This window comes from Pleurodeles waltl, chromosome 4_2, assembly GCF_031143425.1.
Source record: "Pleurodeles waltl isolate 20211129_DDA chromosome 4_2, aPleWal1.hap1.20221129, whole genome shotgun sequence".
NCBI lineage: Eukaryota > Metazoa > Chordata > Amphibia > Caudata > Salamandridae > Pleurodeles > Pleurodeles waltl.
The window spans coordinates 809,887,171-809,904,478 of NC_090443.1; the positions used below are offsets into that span (position 1 = coordinate 809,887,171).

The following is a 17,308-nucleotide window of genomic DNA, read 5'->3' on the forward strand; positions in this document are numbered from 1 at the left end:
CCTGCAGTACACTGTGTATGACCTTACATATTACATCACTCATGACTTGGTCAGTGACCACTGATGACCTCTCAAGTGATATCACTAATATCATTCAGTGAGTGTGTTTCGTAAATGTTTCTGAGATTTAAAGATATATATACTAAGCTACTGCATAAGTTAACAGCTAATGAGTGACACTATTTGTAACATATATCACCTGATCTATAATCCAGTTTTTAAAGTAGGTGTACTTTTATCACTATACTAGCCTCTACACTGACACATGTTTCCTACTAATGTATGTGTATGGTAGCGCTTTGCAACAGTCTAAGCTGTTCATTCAGACTTCACTTCACAGTGATGGCTGACTATTGCTGTATTTTACGACATACTGACCAGTTTCTTAGACTTCTCTTTTTTGTGATGAATGACTGTAGGAGTAAACAGCAATAAAGTCATCTGTTCACTGAGACATTCTCTAGTGTTGATGGGTTATTGTAATACAGTTACAACAGAGTGACCTCTCTGCTCACACCTTTCTCCAGCATAAAGAATAATTTTACTAGTGGTTTGTAACACAGGGGCCTGTCCGCTAAGACCTCTCTACTGGCTATATGTTGCAGTGGTTTGGGTAAATCTGACATTTGCTCTCAAACGTCTTTCCAGGTGCATGAATGGTGTTGTTGTGGTTTCCAGTAGACTAGACTATACGTTTTACTTTGGACATTAGTGTTTAGAGTAGTGGTTCAGAAGTGACAGGACTCTCGGCCGAGAACTGTTTCTTAGGTGATAAGTGAATGTAGTAGTTCATAAGGTTACAGTGAGTTCTGAGCTGTACATCTCCTGCCTGTGTGGTCATCTTATTTTTGAAGCATTTAAAACGTATTTTATGTAGTATATTGATGTTTAATTTGCTGGATGATGTAATCAGTGATGTCATTTGAGGTGCCATCAGTGATGTCATCCGTGATGTCACTGGCCATGTTATGAGTGATGTAATATGTGAGGGCATAAGCAGTACATTGTGGGGTCATACGTTATAGTTAGCTCAGGTAACTATAACTACTGAGTTTTGTGTGTGTAAAATCTGAGCCTAACTGTAATGTCCCTGTAACATTTAATTTTATAGTGAATATATATATATATATATATATATATATATATATATATATATATAGTTAATTTAGGGCACGAGTTACAGTTATTCGAGATCACTATAATTGGTGAATTTGAGTGGTCTTGTTAGTTTATAATGGTATTTTTTTAACTCAAATTTTCGTATACCCACAACCTTTGTTTTTTATTCACTGAAGTTCTAAGGTTTTTTTTTTTTTTAAAGTAAAGTAAATATTATTACAATTCGAAATATTATGTCACTAACTTGTTTTTTTCATTGAAATAAGTGAAAATCTTTGTACTCATGCACACGCACAGAGCTACAGAGGTCAGTATGCATGGAGATCGGGAGGGTTTGTGTTTTGAATAGCAATGCTGACATCAGTATAAGTGTATAAGTCTTACCTAGTGATTTGTTTTCTTCTAGGTTAAAGAATGATGTATATTCCGAGCTTTGTAAAAATAGAGCTGGAAATGACAGATATATAGAAAGAATGACACAGACCTTTAATGGAGCACCAAAGAGTAAAGAAGTACAGAGTGATAAAATCCATATGACAGACGCAGGTAACTGTTTAATTCATATGGATTAAGTTAACTATTTCAGATTAAGGTAATTGTTTCAGACAATTCAGAAGAGGAGATTAGCAGAATGCATCTCATATATTCAAGGCAGTAGGCGTTTCCCAAGAATGTTTTCTCATTGATGTAATATTTTTTATATGTGACGTTTTCATTCTCGTTCTTCAGTCAATGTTATTTGATTAAAAAAACTGTAAATGAAGATGTTGCTGATATATTATCTAACATTTGTTTAGCAGACTATTTGTGCTAGTGTTGCATTGCATCACTCTAATTGTTGTGCAGCAATAACGGATGGACATGTCTGTTTGGTTGAAGAGGTGTGTGGTTCTTATCTGACCTATGTGAGAAGAGTTGGATAAGGCAACTAAGGTTTTGTCAAGTGGTCTTGAGTTGTTGTGGCAAACCTAAATGCTGCTGGTATATTTGCTCATTTCTACATTTTCTGCTACACTCCCACCCCCTTTTCTATTTCATTGGAGCAAATATCCAATATTTTTAAATGCAGAAATATTCCTGTTTACCATGGTGTAATCACTGTAGTATCTCACTATTTTCAGGTCAAAACATTGCCAATGAATCTATGAAGTTACAGGTCACGAAATGTACCTGGGAATGGCATGGGCTTACACCAATTAACTGATACTAAGAAAAATATAAGCAATGACCGCATCAGGCTGCGCCAATAGTGGCTCACTACTGCGGCCTCAGACAGTTAGAGGAGAGAGATACTGCCCTTGTTGCGAAGCATAACTTCACATCACCCTCTCAAGTTCTGAGGAACAAAACCTCAAGTGACAAATGCCTATCGTCAGCTGAATCACAGCTTCTGGGATTCCCACCCAAAGGCATAGGGCAGCATCACTGAATTGGATCATCACACAGCCCTGGTGTTGTCACTAAGCAATGGGCCCCCCCAGCAGAAGCAATAAAATGTGAAACATTCTCATTAATTCTGTGAAGGATTTGTGCATGCCTCCTATTTGTTGGACTGCCTGTCCTGCTCAATAATTAATATAAACAACGGTACCAATAGCACTTACTTTTGTGTGTCCCACTGGTGTTCACTTTGTTAGACTGGCTACTGATTCCATCACAAACTGCCCCAACATTCCCTCTAAGGGATCTGTACTCTCAACCTTCTCATATTCACTGCTACCACTTTCTCACCTTTCTTCCATTTCTACCATCAGTTAATACGCCCTGAACTCAAGGATATTTAGGAGTCTCAACATTTCATGGAGATATATTCCTGCAAAATAGCATGGAACTTCATAACTGCTGATTCTGAGAAGACTTTGTATCCGCGTGTGACTCTAAGCTCCGTTACCTTGCCTAAAATATACACGGAATGTATGCTACATATGAACAAAAACACTAGAATTGTAAATCCTAAATTGTTGAAAATATTCTTGTGGCAACCAGTGGTCTTACTTATGACTGTGTTCTGTGAGCCACTATCTTCGTCTGTAAATATGAGCGACTCTGTCAGGTGGACCATGTGTATGGGTGCCTGTAGGTCTGCATGCACGGGTGCTTATTTGTCTCCTGGTCCTTTGTGCGTGGATGGCTGTACATGTGTATGTCTAAGTGCATCTGGAAAACTTTAGGCATCTTGCTCTGTCTGCATATTTGAACGTCTTATCTATGTCTACTGTGGTAAGTAACAGAACAAAACGTGTTTGTAATATTTCACTTTCCAGATGTGGTAGTTTATTTCTTATTAACGAAGAGATTTTGAAAGCTGTCTCATGTGACAAGGAATTGGGAAGATCAGTCATTTTGCTCTTTTTGTATTTACTAGTATAAATAAGTATGGCACGTGCCTCTGCAATGCATTAATTTGTTTATACATTTTGTTAGCTATAATGGCCACTACCTGGGACCTGTATGATTCCATGAATAATTTGGCAAGTGAGTTATCCTCAAAAGCACCAACCAAAAGTAGCAAGTCATCTGCAAGTATTGGAAGCAGTAAATCGAATGTAAGCAAAACTGTTGAAGGAAGCACATTGATAAGTAGAACAGGTGAGTGAATTTCTGATTGCTTTACTGTCTGTTCGCTCAGGTTTCCTTGTAAATTTGATCTTCCTGGGCAAAGAACATCTTGCTTGCCACAAACGATATAATTTAGGTAACACTGCACATGTCAAGTCCAAAGTAAAAAAGTAGGTGGGGTTTAGGAGAAAAAAAAGTTATTCCCCAGGATATAAACTGAGCTCCCCACATGCAGAGGCCAGACTATTGTCCGCAGGAGATCAGATCTATAACTCCAGGCAAGAATGTGCATCAAAGTGTCATCATCCCCTGTTTAGGATAATCATCTTACATTAAACAGTGCTGAGAATCACTCAGGACCACCCAATTTACCCAAGTTTGCCATCATTTTTGTATATTTTTTGCACTAGAGCGACAAAAGTCTAACTTACACATTTGTGTTACTGCATATACCCATTCTAATCGAGTAGGTGAAATGGGGGATATCCAATATCTACATACCTCCCGCTTACCCAACAATATCGGGTAAAACAGTAGGTTTCTGTTAGGGCTAGGCAGGTTTTGTAACTCTGAAGAGCAACCACTAATGCAGGGGTAACCCTAAACTGTAACTGTAACACATTAGCCATGACTTCAAAAATCTCGAACCAAAAACTCGAAATCCGAGGGCAAGAGACAAACATATGAATATCATCAGCTCCGTGTAGGCCACATTTCCTACAAGGTACCTGTGCATTTAAATTAAGTTTTGTTCATTTCTTTGGGGCGTAATATGCCATATGTAAGACGAAGAGGTGATTTTCCCTAAGAAACGCCAGTTTTACCATCCGATAAAGAAGCTGCCAAGAACATGTCCATAATTTATTAATCTCCTCACTGTTAGCCAAATCATCCCATAAGGAACCAGGAAAATTCTGTTCACGATCTAAGCTATCTAAAAATAACCTATAATAAGTTGCGACTTCCTTCCTACCGGGTGGACCCTTACTCAATAACTCCTCTAACTCATTAGTATCATCTCCTCTTGCCTGTAGGGACTGGGCCCAGTTTGTAATTGGTAGTATTTAAACCTAGATAGTGAACCCTGTGTCTCAGTTACAAGCATATCCCAGGATTTTAAAACCCCTTCTTGAAATCCCTGTCCCCACTCCACAATACCAGCTTTTTTCAAAGGTCGAGATAGGGCATCCTGAAGACATTCTGGAGTTCCCGGGGAGCCCCAGATAGCAGCATAAACGCTATAGTAAGATAATTTTGTGTTCTTCCTTATTTGCGCCCACAAAAAAGTGGCAGCTTGTAATATTTTCAGTCTTACTTTTTTTATAAAACATCGGGAGTCCAAATTTATAAATACATTTTTGTTCGCCCTTCCACTCCCCTTTCAACATAACTTTCCTCTAATGGGGAACGACCTCTCCTGCTAATAAATCTTTTACGTTCTTCAACTGAAAGGACCATGCATATAATTGGATGTTGGGGAGGGCAATCCCTCCTTTATCATATTTCCTTTGAAGTTTTTTCCTTGCAATCCCTACCCCCCTTAGAGGCCCAAATAAAACTATCTATTCTTGCTTGAAGTTTTTGTATCCCCTTTTTCTTAAAGCCTAACCGAATCATGTTAAAAAGGAAAGTAAGCTTGGGAAGAATGGATATCTTTACTAGATTTACCCTCCCATATAAAGTCAAAGGTAGATGTGCCCAACTTAACAGAAGTTTATCTACTTCTTGTGCCACCAATTTCAGATTTGCTAGAGGAATATCCTCCAGCTTATTGCAAATCTTAACACCTACATATTTTATCTCCTCTTTTATTAACCTATGTTTCGTATTTATATTCCATATCATTATCTCTGTTTTTGCCACATTGACTGCATACCCAGACACCTGTCTGAAATCCCTTGTTAACACCTCAAGTCTTCTCAACACCAAAGGCAGATTTTCGTAAAAATCATGACATCACCCGCGTATAGAGAACTTTTTTTTCCCCAACCCTTATAGGCAAACAGCTTAATCAGGTGATCCTTTTTAATCATTAGGGCCAATGGCTCTATATGTAGGTCAAACAGTAGTGGGGAGAGTGGACAGCCCTGCCTGGTCCCTCTAGTAATAGAGAAAGAATTAGTTAAGTTCCCATTTAACAATAATCTAGCAGATGGGGCATTGTAGATGCATTTTCAAATCCCAAATAATTTTTGTCTGAAATTTAGATGTGTTAAAATTAAATTTAGGTAATTCCAGTTTACTCGAACAAACGCTTTCGTGGCATCCAAAGTTATGACTGCCAGGGGTAGTTCATATGCACTTGCCAAATCAATTGCCCCAATCAATTCATGGGACAGTTGATGCATATGTCTTCCCTTTAAGGAACCCTTCTGGTCATCCTGAATCAGTGCCCCCATAATCTTACCCAACCTGTTAGCCAAAATGCTAGTAAATATTTTATAGTCATTATTTAACAAAGAAATTGGCCTGCATGATTCATAAAGTAGGGGGTCCTTACCAGGTTTCAAAATAAGGATAATTACTGCTTCATTTCAAGATGTTGGGAGAGAGGACTTTCCCCTAAGAATAAGGTCAAAGAGATTTTTGAGAACTGGGGTTAAGACTCCTTGCAATTTTGCATAGAATTCAGACGGTAAACCATCGGGTCCTGCTGCCTTTCCCTTATTACCTTTAGAGATAGCCTGGGCTACCTCATCCTCTAAAAACTCTTCCTCCAATAGTGTCTTCCCTTCATCATCAAAGTTTTGCATCTTTAAGTCTTCTTCTCCTGGCAGCCTGGCCCCATGGCCCCTGCTATATTCAATGAGTCTTCTGTATGCAAAACTTTTAAAAAAATTCACAAATGCTTTCTGGACCTCTGAGGCACCCCTTAAGATCGCCCCTGTGGTGGAGTCTCTTATCTCTGACACCTCGTTCCTAACAAGATCTGATTTGGCTTTCCATGCCAACAACTTTCCCGCACTCTCACCATACTCAAAGTGTGCGAGTTTACTTGCCTCCCACCTTTTCCTTACTCTTGCTTCTATTACTGCTAGCAACAAGGCCCGTTTGGACAGCAGATGGAGTAGAGTTGGTTCATTGTTTTTCCCCTCCAGCTGTAATTTCCCTAACTTTCCTTCTAAGCTAACTAAATCGTTCTCAAGTTTCTGTATTTCTTTCCTGTAATCTCTGTTTCTCTGGGCAGAAACACTAATCGGAATCCCCCTAATGTAAGCTTTGTAGGAATCCCACACCATATGGGGGGATGCAGAGTTCGTATTAAACAAAAAAAAGACTTGGTATCACTTAGTAACGGCTCCACGACCTTAGTGTCATTTAGAAGGGATCGATCCAAAATCCATCTTCTTGAAGGAATGAAGGAAGTGGCGCTGCACCCTCCAGTGTCAAAATTACCGTAGCATGGTCTGACAGATGGGCTGGAATATGTTGAATGTCCACCACCGTCTTCCTGAGTGACTTAGCTAATAGGAAGTAATCTATCCTCGAGTGGTGTTTGTATTTCTTGTTATGATAAGTAAAGCCACGGGAACGCCCATGAGACTCTCTCCAGATGTCCACCAGCGCAAAATGTTTCATCATTACCTTAATATATGCTAACGACTTCTGACATTCGGACGATCTGCTCCCAGTGAACTTATCCAGTAAGTGATCCAGCACTACATTAAAGTCACCTGCCATTATAATTGTGTTCATTACATAAATCCTGTAGCAGTGTTGTGTCGTCCAGGTTTGGGCCATAATAGGATACTAAGGCGTAAACTATTTTGTTGAACATAATATCAGCCATGACCCATCTACCTTTCACGTCCACCTAATAATGCAGAATAGAAACATTGGAGCCGCTTTTCACTAAAATCAGTACCCCCTTGGAATGTAACATATTTCCAGAGCAAACCATTTGCTTAACTCATTTCTGAGATTTAAAGATGTTGTGAGACTCTACAGCCGCAAGGTGAGACTCTTGCAGCATTACAATCTTAGCTGAGGAGTCCCTGGTATACTGGAGAATATATAATTCCTCCTGTACTTAATCCGCAAATCATTCACTTTCCAGGAGAGAATCTGAAGCCTACTTCCAACCATGTCCTCTGTCTTTATTAAGTATTACGGACTCCGTTATGAAAAATATTGCCAACTGGGCCTCCTTTAAAATGAGGTACACTTTTTTTCTTTTCCTGACCCTCTTTCCTCCCTGCCACACACTCCCCCTCCTCTATCCCAAATTCCCTTGACCCCCCCCCCCCGGGGAATACCCCCATCCTATCCTTACCGGCTATTAAGCCATTTGGCGCCGTTAAGCCACTTCATCATATTATCAGAACTCCGAGAAATAGAGAGTAGAGAGAGAAGTGAACAGGCACAGAGCTAGCTCTAGGTTAGCCATCTATAAATTTGTCCAATAGGGTGTCCGCTTCCTGGACATCTCTTAAATTATACATTTTGTTATTTCACATCACTCTCAGGGTTGCCGGGAATTTTAATTGAGCCGTGGCTCCTAGTTTCTTGAAATCTTCCATCCTCTTGCCTAACTCCCACTGTCTATTTGAAGTAATACGGGAAACATCGGATCTAACTTCAAAAAAATAATCTTTTATAGATAGCGTTCCCATTTTTAAGGCTTTTAGCAGGATCTTCTCTTTAACTGCACAAGTGAGGATGTTCACCAGTATCCTCCTAGGTTTTATACTGTTTGGTGGTTTCCGGAAAGGATCCCTGTGGAAAAGTTGCATATTTCTACTTAAAACTTCCTCGGGCCCTTCCCATGCCCCACAAATGCCTTGATATCTTCTCCTTCACTCCCTTCCGGAACATTCATTAATTTAATATTATTCCTTCTTGCATTATTCTCTAGAGCTTCCAGTCTCTAAGAACCCTGATTACTCTTAGCTTTCAGTTCGTCAATTTCTCTGGTATGCTTCCCTACAGCTTCATTTAACTGATCCACTTGATTTTCCAAAGCCTGGGTTCTTTGAGTCAGTAAGTCCATCTTGTTCGCCAGGGCCTCACACACTTCTTGAGTTCCCTTCTGATTTGTCTGAAAAACCAAGAAATCCTGCCTGACTTCCTTTGTTAGAGAGTAAAGTAAGGATTCCAAAGAGCCTGGCTGAGAGGACAGTGAGTTTGTTTTCATCAGATGGCCCTCGCTGAGGTTCGACTGACTCTGCTGTTAACTCTCCTGAGATAAAATTCTCCTAAGAGGGACCAATTTCTTCCACCATATAAACCGGAGGCTGTACCAAGCCTCCCGAAGCTGATGCCCCTGACACCATTATCCCCAGGGAGGTAAAAGACTGAGACGTAGGACTCGACTGAGGCAAGTTTGTTTGCCCACCCTCTTCCAGCTCATTCTGCAAAACTTTATTTAAAGCCACAGCTGGAGGGAAGGAAAGTGGGGAGGAAGTAGCCATGGAGGCAACTACATTTTTGGCTTTAAAATAAGACTTTAGAGAAGGCGTAATTCTCCGCTGTCGGGGGGGTGGGGGGGGAGTCTGCCTTTTTCTCCCCCCTGTTTTTTTTGAGTGAAACAATTTATTTCCTTCCGTAAAGTAAGTGCAGTATCTTTAGAGATTTCTTCGGGAGAGACCTCCAAGCTATCTCCCTGAGATCCAGAAATGCGTCCCTCATAAGAGAGCCCCCCTCCTTTTCCAAAATTTGATAAGGACAGGTCCCTCGCCTTGAGCCACCCAGTGTAGAAAAATGTGAGGTACCCCCCCTCCTTCTGGTACCTGAAAGATGGTGTTTAAACTGTGCTAGGAATCAGGCTCCCCCAATGCTCGAGGAAAGGGTAAAGGCTCTTTCCCCTTTCTAGATGGCAGCTACTCCCTCCGTGTACTCCTTGTTGCTCCACGACTTGTGCTGCCTCATCCTGGAATGCCCCCGGCTGCGCCTCTCAGCGCTACCCTCGAGGTTAGGGTCCTGACTCTCCTCGCCTCAAGAGCGGCTCTTTCCCAGTTGCCGCCGCTCTCCCTCGCCGCCTCCGATGCAGGCATTCCGACCCACGTTGGGACACGGTCTCGCGGACGGGTTCGCGGCGGCATGTACCGCCACCAAGGTAAGCCTGAGGGAGGGGAGGGGGTCTCCCGTCCACCGTCCTCTACTCCACCTCGTAGTCGTTGGGCAAAAACAGCACCGCGACTAGCTTAGCAGCGTCTCTGCTGCTGATCACTGGCCACCATATTCCCCCGAAATCTGCATGTCCACAATGTATGTTTTTGTAAAGTTACTTTTCTATTACAATTATCCAAATTGTAATTTTACCATGACATAATTTTTTTAAACAAATATTCTTATTACAAGGCAGGCAGAGCAGAATTACATAATGGAATTCTGTTTTGACTGACAACGAATGACTTGGTGATTGGGAAATCTAGATGTAGGAACGCTAGACCCAATTTTACTGGCTGGTAGTTCCAGACAATACAAGTGTACAAGGCTTTGACTGCAACAGCAGACAAGTCTTGGCCCCCTGTCGAGGAAAACCTCTGTTAATCTGCCCCTTTAATTCCCTTAGCAGTAGCATAGCAACAGCACAGCACACAGAATCATAAGGGAAGCAAACCACCCAGGAAAAATGAGGCGACAACAACAAACATGTTGCCCTTTCTTACACTGCATGTCTGAATTTGATCAGAAGAGAAGTCTGTATTGCTGGAACTGTTCCTGAGAATAATTGACTAACAGCTTTGTTGGATCAGAATCTCTTATAGTTAAGAGTAAAATGTTGGTTGTTCATTTGCCATTTAAAAAAATGTAATCATCTCATGCCCTACCAAAGAGCTAGCTTAATTTGACACAGATACTAGTTTATGTCGAGAACCTTTCCATATAAGAACATGGTTATGGCATGATTGGTGCTGGTTGCAATTACACTGAAAGTGAATCATTTAGTCACAAGGAATGGTGGAACCTGTTCATAGAAATCTATGTAAATGAAAGATGTATTGCTAAGGAGAGATGGACATGTCAGGCTTAGCACCAAGTATATGCTGGTAGAAAAATAATTTGTAACACTTAGAACTAAATTCGAATATCAGATGTTCTGTAATTACTTACATATGTGGGTTTTTGAAGGTGTAACGTTTACTGCTCGTTTGCAATTTTTCTTCCTATATGTCCCTGTTTTTACAACCTTTTTGTTTTTCGCCTGTTTTATATGGCTTTAGCTTTGCTACTGTAAGGCATCAAGTCTTTGAACCCCACATAAAATAATATTCAAATAATAATTAACAGATACAGGAAGTCGACCTCAGTGGTTCACCTGTTCAGAGTTAATCCGATAACCAAATTAATTCTTTACTGCGTGTGACTTGTGAAGCATGTTCTGAAAGTCTTGCATCTCCTTTTCCAAACTGAACATTAACCCTGATTTCTTTTAAAGTAAGAAATCAGTTTCAAGGATCGCACCTTTTTTAAAGCCTCAGTTTTAATACTAATATTTGTTTGTGTCGCTTATTTATTTAAATGACTTGTTTTATAGCGATGTCACCAGTTATTTGCATACATATTTGAATCCGTTATATTTTTCTCTGTCAATGACATTATCTACCTGAGTTCTTCCTTGTCATTCACTCTTTTTACACACCAAAAGTCTTCGGTATTTTCGTCATTTGTGCTAACTGCTATGAAAACAGTGAAAGGCGAAAGAAAATATTTTTTTCTGCAGGCGTCACACGATTTGTTTTCAAAAGCCTTAATGGTTTATGAGCTTAGTAACCAGAGAAAGTGCCCTGGAGGTGCAACGGGCATGTGCACTCGCTTTGTGTGCCCTTGGGGCACTTTAGTATTACAAAGGAGCTGCAGACGCTTGTGTGGTCCCTTCTGTAATACAGATAGCACTGACAAACATGTAGTGCCAACGCTATTTCAAGAGAGCATCTTTTTTTCTGTGCCCGCACTGTATTATGGATGTGGCTGCAAAGACAAAGGTGGTGCACTGTTATTGCCCCCCGATAGCTGAGCTCTTAAAGGGTGTTCCATGTACCCTCCAGACATTTCCGTACAAGCTGGTGCAGTCACTCACTGCGCTCACCTGCAAACCCCACTTGTAAAGCAAAAATCTTTTGTAAAGTTTACAAAACTTTAATATTAAAAATATTTGAAAATGTCCCAAAACTTTGCACTTCTAGTGTCTACCGCCACCTGTTATGAGATGGTTAGTAGTATCACGTTTTGAGAAACTATACACCTTGGGTGTGACCGGAGTTGGTATGTGAGTAAGTTCTCTCTATGTTGTTGAGGCCCTGCATCTCTAATTCCAACATAAGTATTTTTACATTTGTATCAGTAAATATTTACTCAAGATAACCGTACTATAAATAATACCAGTTTAAACTCTTTCATTGAAAATTTTTTTTTGGATCCTATGCATGCTGTGGTAGATCTTAGCCATTTTAACACAATAATGTATATGAATGTATTTTTTATTTTTCAGATAGCAGTACCAGTAGTTCTATAATGGATGTCGAAAATATTATTCTTGCTCGAATTCCTGAAGAGACGCCAAATGCTGCAGATGAAATATTGCATTCAGCAAAATTTCAGGCTGATTTGTTTTTCATGGAAAGAATTCTAGTGGAGAATAATTTTCAGCCCAAACTTGCAACATATCGTCAGCTACCTATTCTTACAGGTAAATGTCCATTTCATGATAATCGTTGTGAAAGTAATTTCCTTTCTCTTGAATACTCCTTTAATTGCTTAAATTTCAATCATGCAATATTTCTTCAGTTGTGTTTGTATATTTCCTGATACCATATGGACATTTTCTGGCCCCAAATCCCTCACTTATGTAACTTCTGCATATAAAGGTTAAAGCAATCAATAAGTTAATCGCTCATGTACATGCAATTGTTTGGGTGATAGCCAAGTTTTAGCAATGTTTACAATGTGCAGGGCCACTCCTCGCCTTATTTGTGACATTTGGCTCTGGGGGGATGAGGTCTGCTGGACCTATAATGGCTTTGGGATGAGGGGCGGTGTTGCGACCTCTTTTGTTAATGCATTTGGTCCTGGGGGATGAGGTCCCAGGACCTTTTTGGCAAGGGATGGAAGCTGCATACCTCCACCCCTTTACTAAGACATCGGCCCAGGAGAATGGGGTTCCCAGAGACTCTTAGAGGTTTGGAGAGAGGCGCCACCCCTAGGGCCCTCCTAAATACCTATTTTGCTGGGTCCCAGGCTCTGACCCACCCCAGGGGGTATTTTTCTGAAATTCACAGAAGCCCACACTTATTTAACATTTTACCATGAATTCCCACCACCAGCCATAGGGGGTCAAGTTATCCCTACCCTGCCCCTTATATATTTTTTTGTACTTTTTTCTTAGGACTTGGGACTCAGTCCCAAGTCCAATGATGGCTGCCGTCACATCCTTGTTAATGGGGTGGCAGCCAGTCAAAACTCACCATGAGATCAGTCATGTCCACAGAGCCTCCGTGGAGTGGTGTTTGCAACATTTTTTAGCATTAATTACTCAAAAACAACAAATCACAAAAAGCACTCACATCAAGATCTAGCTTTCAGCCAAATTTGGTGTAAATCTATACAGTGGTGTGGGTTGGAGCTGTGTCTAAACTTCCTATGGAAAAATGAATGTGGAAAACGCATTTTGGGACTCTCCTTTTTTCTTAGCCCCTGCTTAACTGATCACCCTGAAACGTCCTATGTGCATACTAGACAATAACGAGCACTTTCTTTTTTTAGAAAGTGTGTAGGAAAATGCCGCTGTTAGCATAGTTGCCCCCCCCCCCACACTTTTTGCCTAGTGTTGATGCCAGCTTTGATTGGAAGTGTGCTGGGACCCTGCTAACCAGGCCCCAGCACCAGTGTTCTTTGCCAAAACTGTACATTTGTTTCCACAGTTGGCACTCGGAAGACTATAGCTGTTGAGTCTGTCTGTAGATTGCATCCTAAGCAGTGAGCCGGCAGAGACAGAGTAGATGCCTGTAAGCATGAACACCAAGGTTGCAGTGCAGAAAAACTATGAGAATACTCATTCCATGGTTGAAATTCATGGATGCAAGCGAATATTAAACAGGAGAAGGCAGGTGTGACTCCAGGTTCTGAGAACAGTGGGCTTGGGGCTGCCTACATTAATGGAGGAGGAGCCTGAGACTTACAGTGGAGGGATCACTTCCAACCTGTACTACTCACTGTGCTGCCTGAACGACAGATGACAGGAGAACTAACTAGGATAGAGCCCTGCATGGTACATACTGAGAATGCCACCTTTCATGGTTTGGCTATGTACCAACCTGAGACATCCTAGACTCCCAGGACAGTAGTTAGTTTAAGGTTCCAGAACCTGAGTTCAATTACCAGTAGCAGAATGCAACCTTTAGAAAGTGGAGGTGATGGAGGAAGCATGTTACCTGTATCTTGCGGCTGTAGGCCCTGTTATGTTATTTATGTTTTGACCACTGACTCCACGTTGCACTTACCCTAGCAGCACACCATCACATTAGTGACCACCAGCTTAATTTTGCCTATTGACTTCATTTTAGCATTGGCTACTGCCACGTTAAAAGCTGCAAGTAGTTTTCCATGTTGTCATGTTTTTATTTTTCGTGTTCTTTCCCACCAAAGGCTTAGGCTGATAAGAATGTACTAAGACGGCAGGGAACGGTCTTGTTTTGAATTGGCACCTTGGGATTGTGGCTATTGAATAAATTAACTTCTGCAGTGAGAGGGTGGTTCTAGAATTTTCCTCTCTTGTTTCATCAAAGTATGAGAGGCAGAGACCAGATGGACCGGGGACTGAGAGCGTTTGCAGATCTCAGGCATAACCAGGACGCTGGAGTGTTCATCCTTCCTGTGAGGATAATTGATCGCTCTCCTCAATCGATTCTGGGATCTGGCAATCTCATGCTGAATAGGAGAGAGATGAAGCAGTTTTGCCCTTGCCTCATGCTGATGCATATTTTTTTAATTCATTATTGGCTTTGCATTATAATATAGATACATATATTTGCTGTTTATATTGCAGTGGAGGATCATTTGTACATGTTTTCATTTCATTGCTGTGACCATTTTTAAATGTGTGCTTTCAGCATGCTAATCTCCTTTTAGGACCCTGCGACATGAAAAAATAAATGTCTTCTTTGGACTAAGAAGCAGATTCCAGAGATGTTTGTCAGTGCATGAGTGTTTCAGCTCGGTCATTAGTGAAGCAAAACATTTTGCCGTAGTCGGACAGTCTAAAGGGAGATTGGGAAATTAAAGTGTACGATTTAAAAGTGAAAATATGTTTTTATTCAGAGAGTTAAAGGAAGAACCGCAAACCATGTCTGAAAATGCATGTAAAGTTAAAATGCCTTTGATGTCTTGGCAAATGTCTTTTCTTGTATATCAGGACTTTCTAAATTTTGGGATGGATACTTGGATAAAACAGAATTCATAACTGTACTTATATGTTTAAAAAAGGTGCTTTTTGAATGGAATGATGACCCTTTTGTTCTTGACAGGAGAGTTTGGATACTTTTTTCTGCTTACACAAAAATGCATGAGAGATGTAAACAGTTAGATTATCAAAATCAGAATTTAAAGACAGAACTTGACACACAAAATACTGTAACTATGCTGTCTTGTCAGAATAAGTTATTTCAAGATAAGGCTGATATCTACCAAGCCGTCGCAGGGAAATCGGATTTTTCAGATTCCAGTAATGAGGAGGTTAAAAAAGGTGGGGGCCAGTGTGAGCTACGTGAGCAGAACGTAGTCCGTACACAGCCAATATTTAGACGAAAAATACAGAGTAGCCCAAAGCTTTGGGTAAGAGTTGAAATGCATTCTTTAAAAGATTACACCCAGCAAGATGTTAACGATATATTCACAGAGCTTTTGCAGAGTAAAATGTGGCCAGGACATTGAGAGATGTTGCTACTAGTAAAACAAAAGATTTTGGAGTTTACTACTTCTCACACTAAGCAAGAGACACAGCGATTCATGGGATTGTTTGATTTTCGGAAAACTCATGACCCTCCTCTAAGTAAAATCTTAACTCTTTGGTACAAAGTGACAAGAAAAAAACATGAGTTTGAATGGTGTGAAGAGCAGCAGTGTGCTTTTGATTTGGCAAAAGAAATAATTCAACAGGCTTTAGACTTGTGGACAGTGCAGGAAGGAGACATTGTGTTGCATGTAACTATACAGGGACAATATGTAGATTTAAGCAGGTGGCAAAAGCATAGAAGAACAGGCGTGTCCCTGGGGTTTTGGACTAAAAAATTATCTGATGGGACTTTGTAAAACTGGAGAGAGCATTTAACTGAAGCCCTCCAGATTATGAATACCAGACCATTACAAAATGTTGAAACTCTCTTGACACAACCAAATGTGGCCACCAACACCATTGTGTACTTGGAAATAAAACCTAGAGTTTAAGCTCCTTACAGAGCCACACTAGAATCTGTAAGTCTTGACCTACATGCTCACAAAATTGCCCAACTTGTCATAAGACAAGACTGATGCCAGGTATAAATATTGGAACTCTATAGACACTCATCAGAATACTCCTGGACCTGTGGAAGTTACAGAAGAAGGACTGCTTTGCTGCTCCAGGACTGTCCTACTGCTTGCAGGGCTGCCTTGCTGTCTGATAAGGAAGACTGGACCTACTTGCCTTCATTCCACGTTACCCAGAGTGAATTCAAGGGTCCGTTGGCTGACCTCCTGAGTGAGTGACAGGGATTCAACAAGCTTCATAGGCCTCCCTGCAACTGCCCAGCTGACATGCTGCAACTGGATGTGCTTGAGCCCTGCTGCTGGCTTCTGCAGGAGTGGGTCCTCTCCAAGAAGTGCCCCCCACCCCTCTCCGGTCCTGGAACCAAGGCTAGTATCGGAGAGAGCTCCTTTCCTAACTAAAGGTTCCATGAAAAACAGCACAGAGCGCTGTGAAACCCCGCAAATCCTAGCCACACAGCTGAGCGCTTCATCGGAACCAATGCCAAGCGACACAAAGCTTTGCCGCACAGGTGAAAGCTTCATTGGAACTGATGCCCAGCGACGCAAAGTCCTGCAAAGCATCGCTGCACAGCTGAGCTGCATCGGAACTGATGCTGAGCAGTACAAAGCCCTGCTGCACACATGAAAGCTTCATTGGAATCATCGCCAAGTGATATTACGCCTCACCGCACAGCTCAGAAATTCATCCAAACTGACGCAAAGCGACTCGAAGCTTTGCACAGCTTCGCCGCACACCTGAAATTAGCTTCTGTGTGGCTTTTGTCTGTGTGTTTTGTTTTGTCTTGTCTTAGCACCTATTCATCATGTCTCTTAGATAATTCCATTGTCACAGAGGCAGCACTTTGCGGCTTCATCCTACCCCTTCCAGTGGGACTACAGAGACTAGTCTGCTATTTACACCTGGGCTCTGGACTACTGCAAGCCCAAGGCTTTTACACTACTGTAAACTCTTTAGTGGACTATTTAACCGCGTAATAAAGGAAGGCCTCCTTGAGGCACATTACTGTATCTAGAACCTATCATTCATCCATTTGCTACACTAGCTTCAAGACCACCGATTGGGTGTTAGTATTGCTTAAAAAAGGCTTACTTTTTGGCGTTTTGATTTTTGGACTTTGGACATCTGGTATTTTGAATTCTGGGAAGTTGGGCCTGCTAAACTGCT

General features: G+C 41.1%; 1 protein-coding gene across 1 annotated transcript in view; it reads left to right on the forward strand.

Annotated features, from left to right (window-relative positions):
• Window positions 1-17,308, forward strand: part of DNAI4 (dynein axonemal intermediate chain 4) — a 214,517-nt gene that overhangs the window by 108,589 nt on the left and 88,620 nt on the right. Inside the window, exons 6-8 of the mRNA XM_069232482.1 lie at window positions 1,526-1,665; window positions 3,544-3,708; window positions 12,113-12,310. Of these exons, the coding sequence (XP_069088583.1) occupies window positions 1,526-1,665; window positions 3,544-3,708; window positions 12,113-12,310 (503 nt within the window). The remainder of the gene's footprint in view (window positions 1-1,525; window positions 1,666-3,543; window positions 3,709-12,112; window positions 12,311-17,308) is intronic.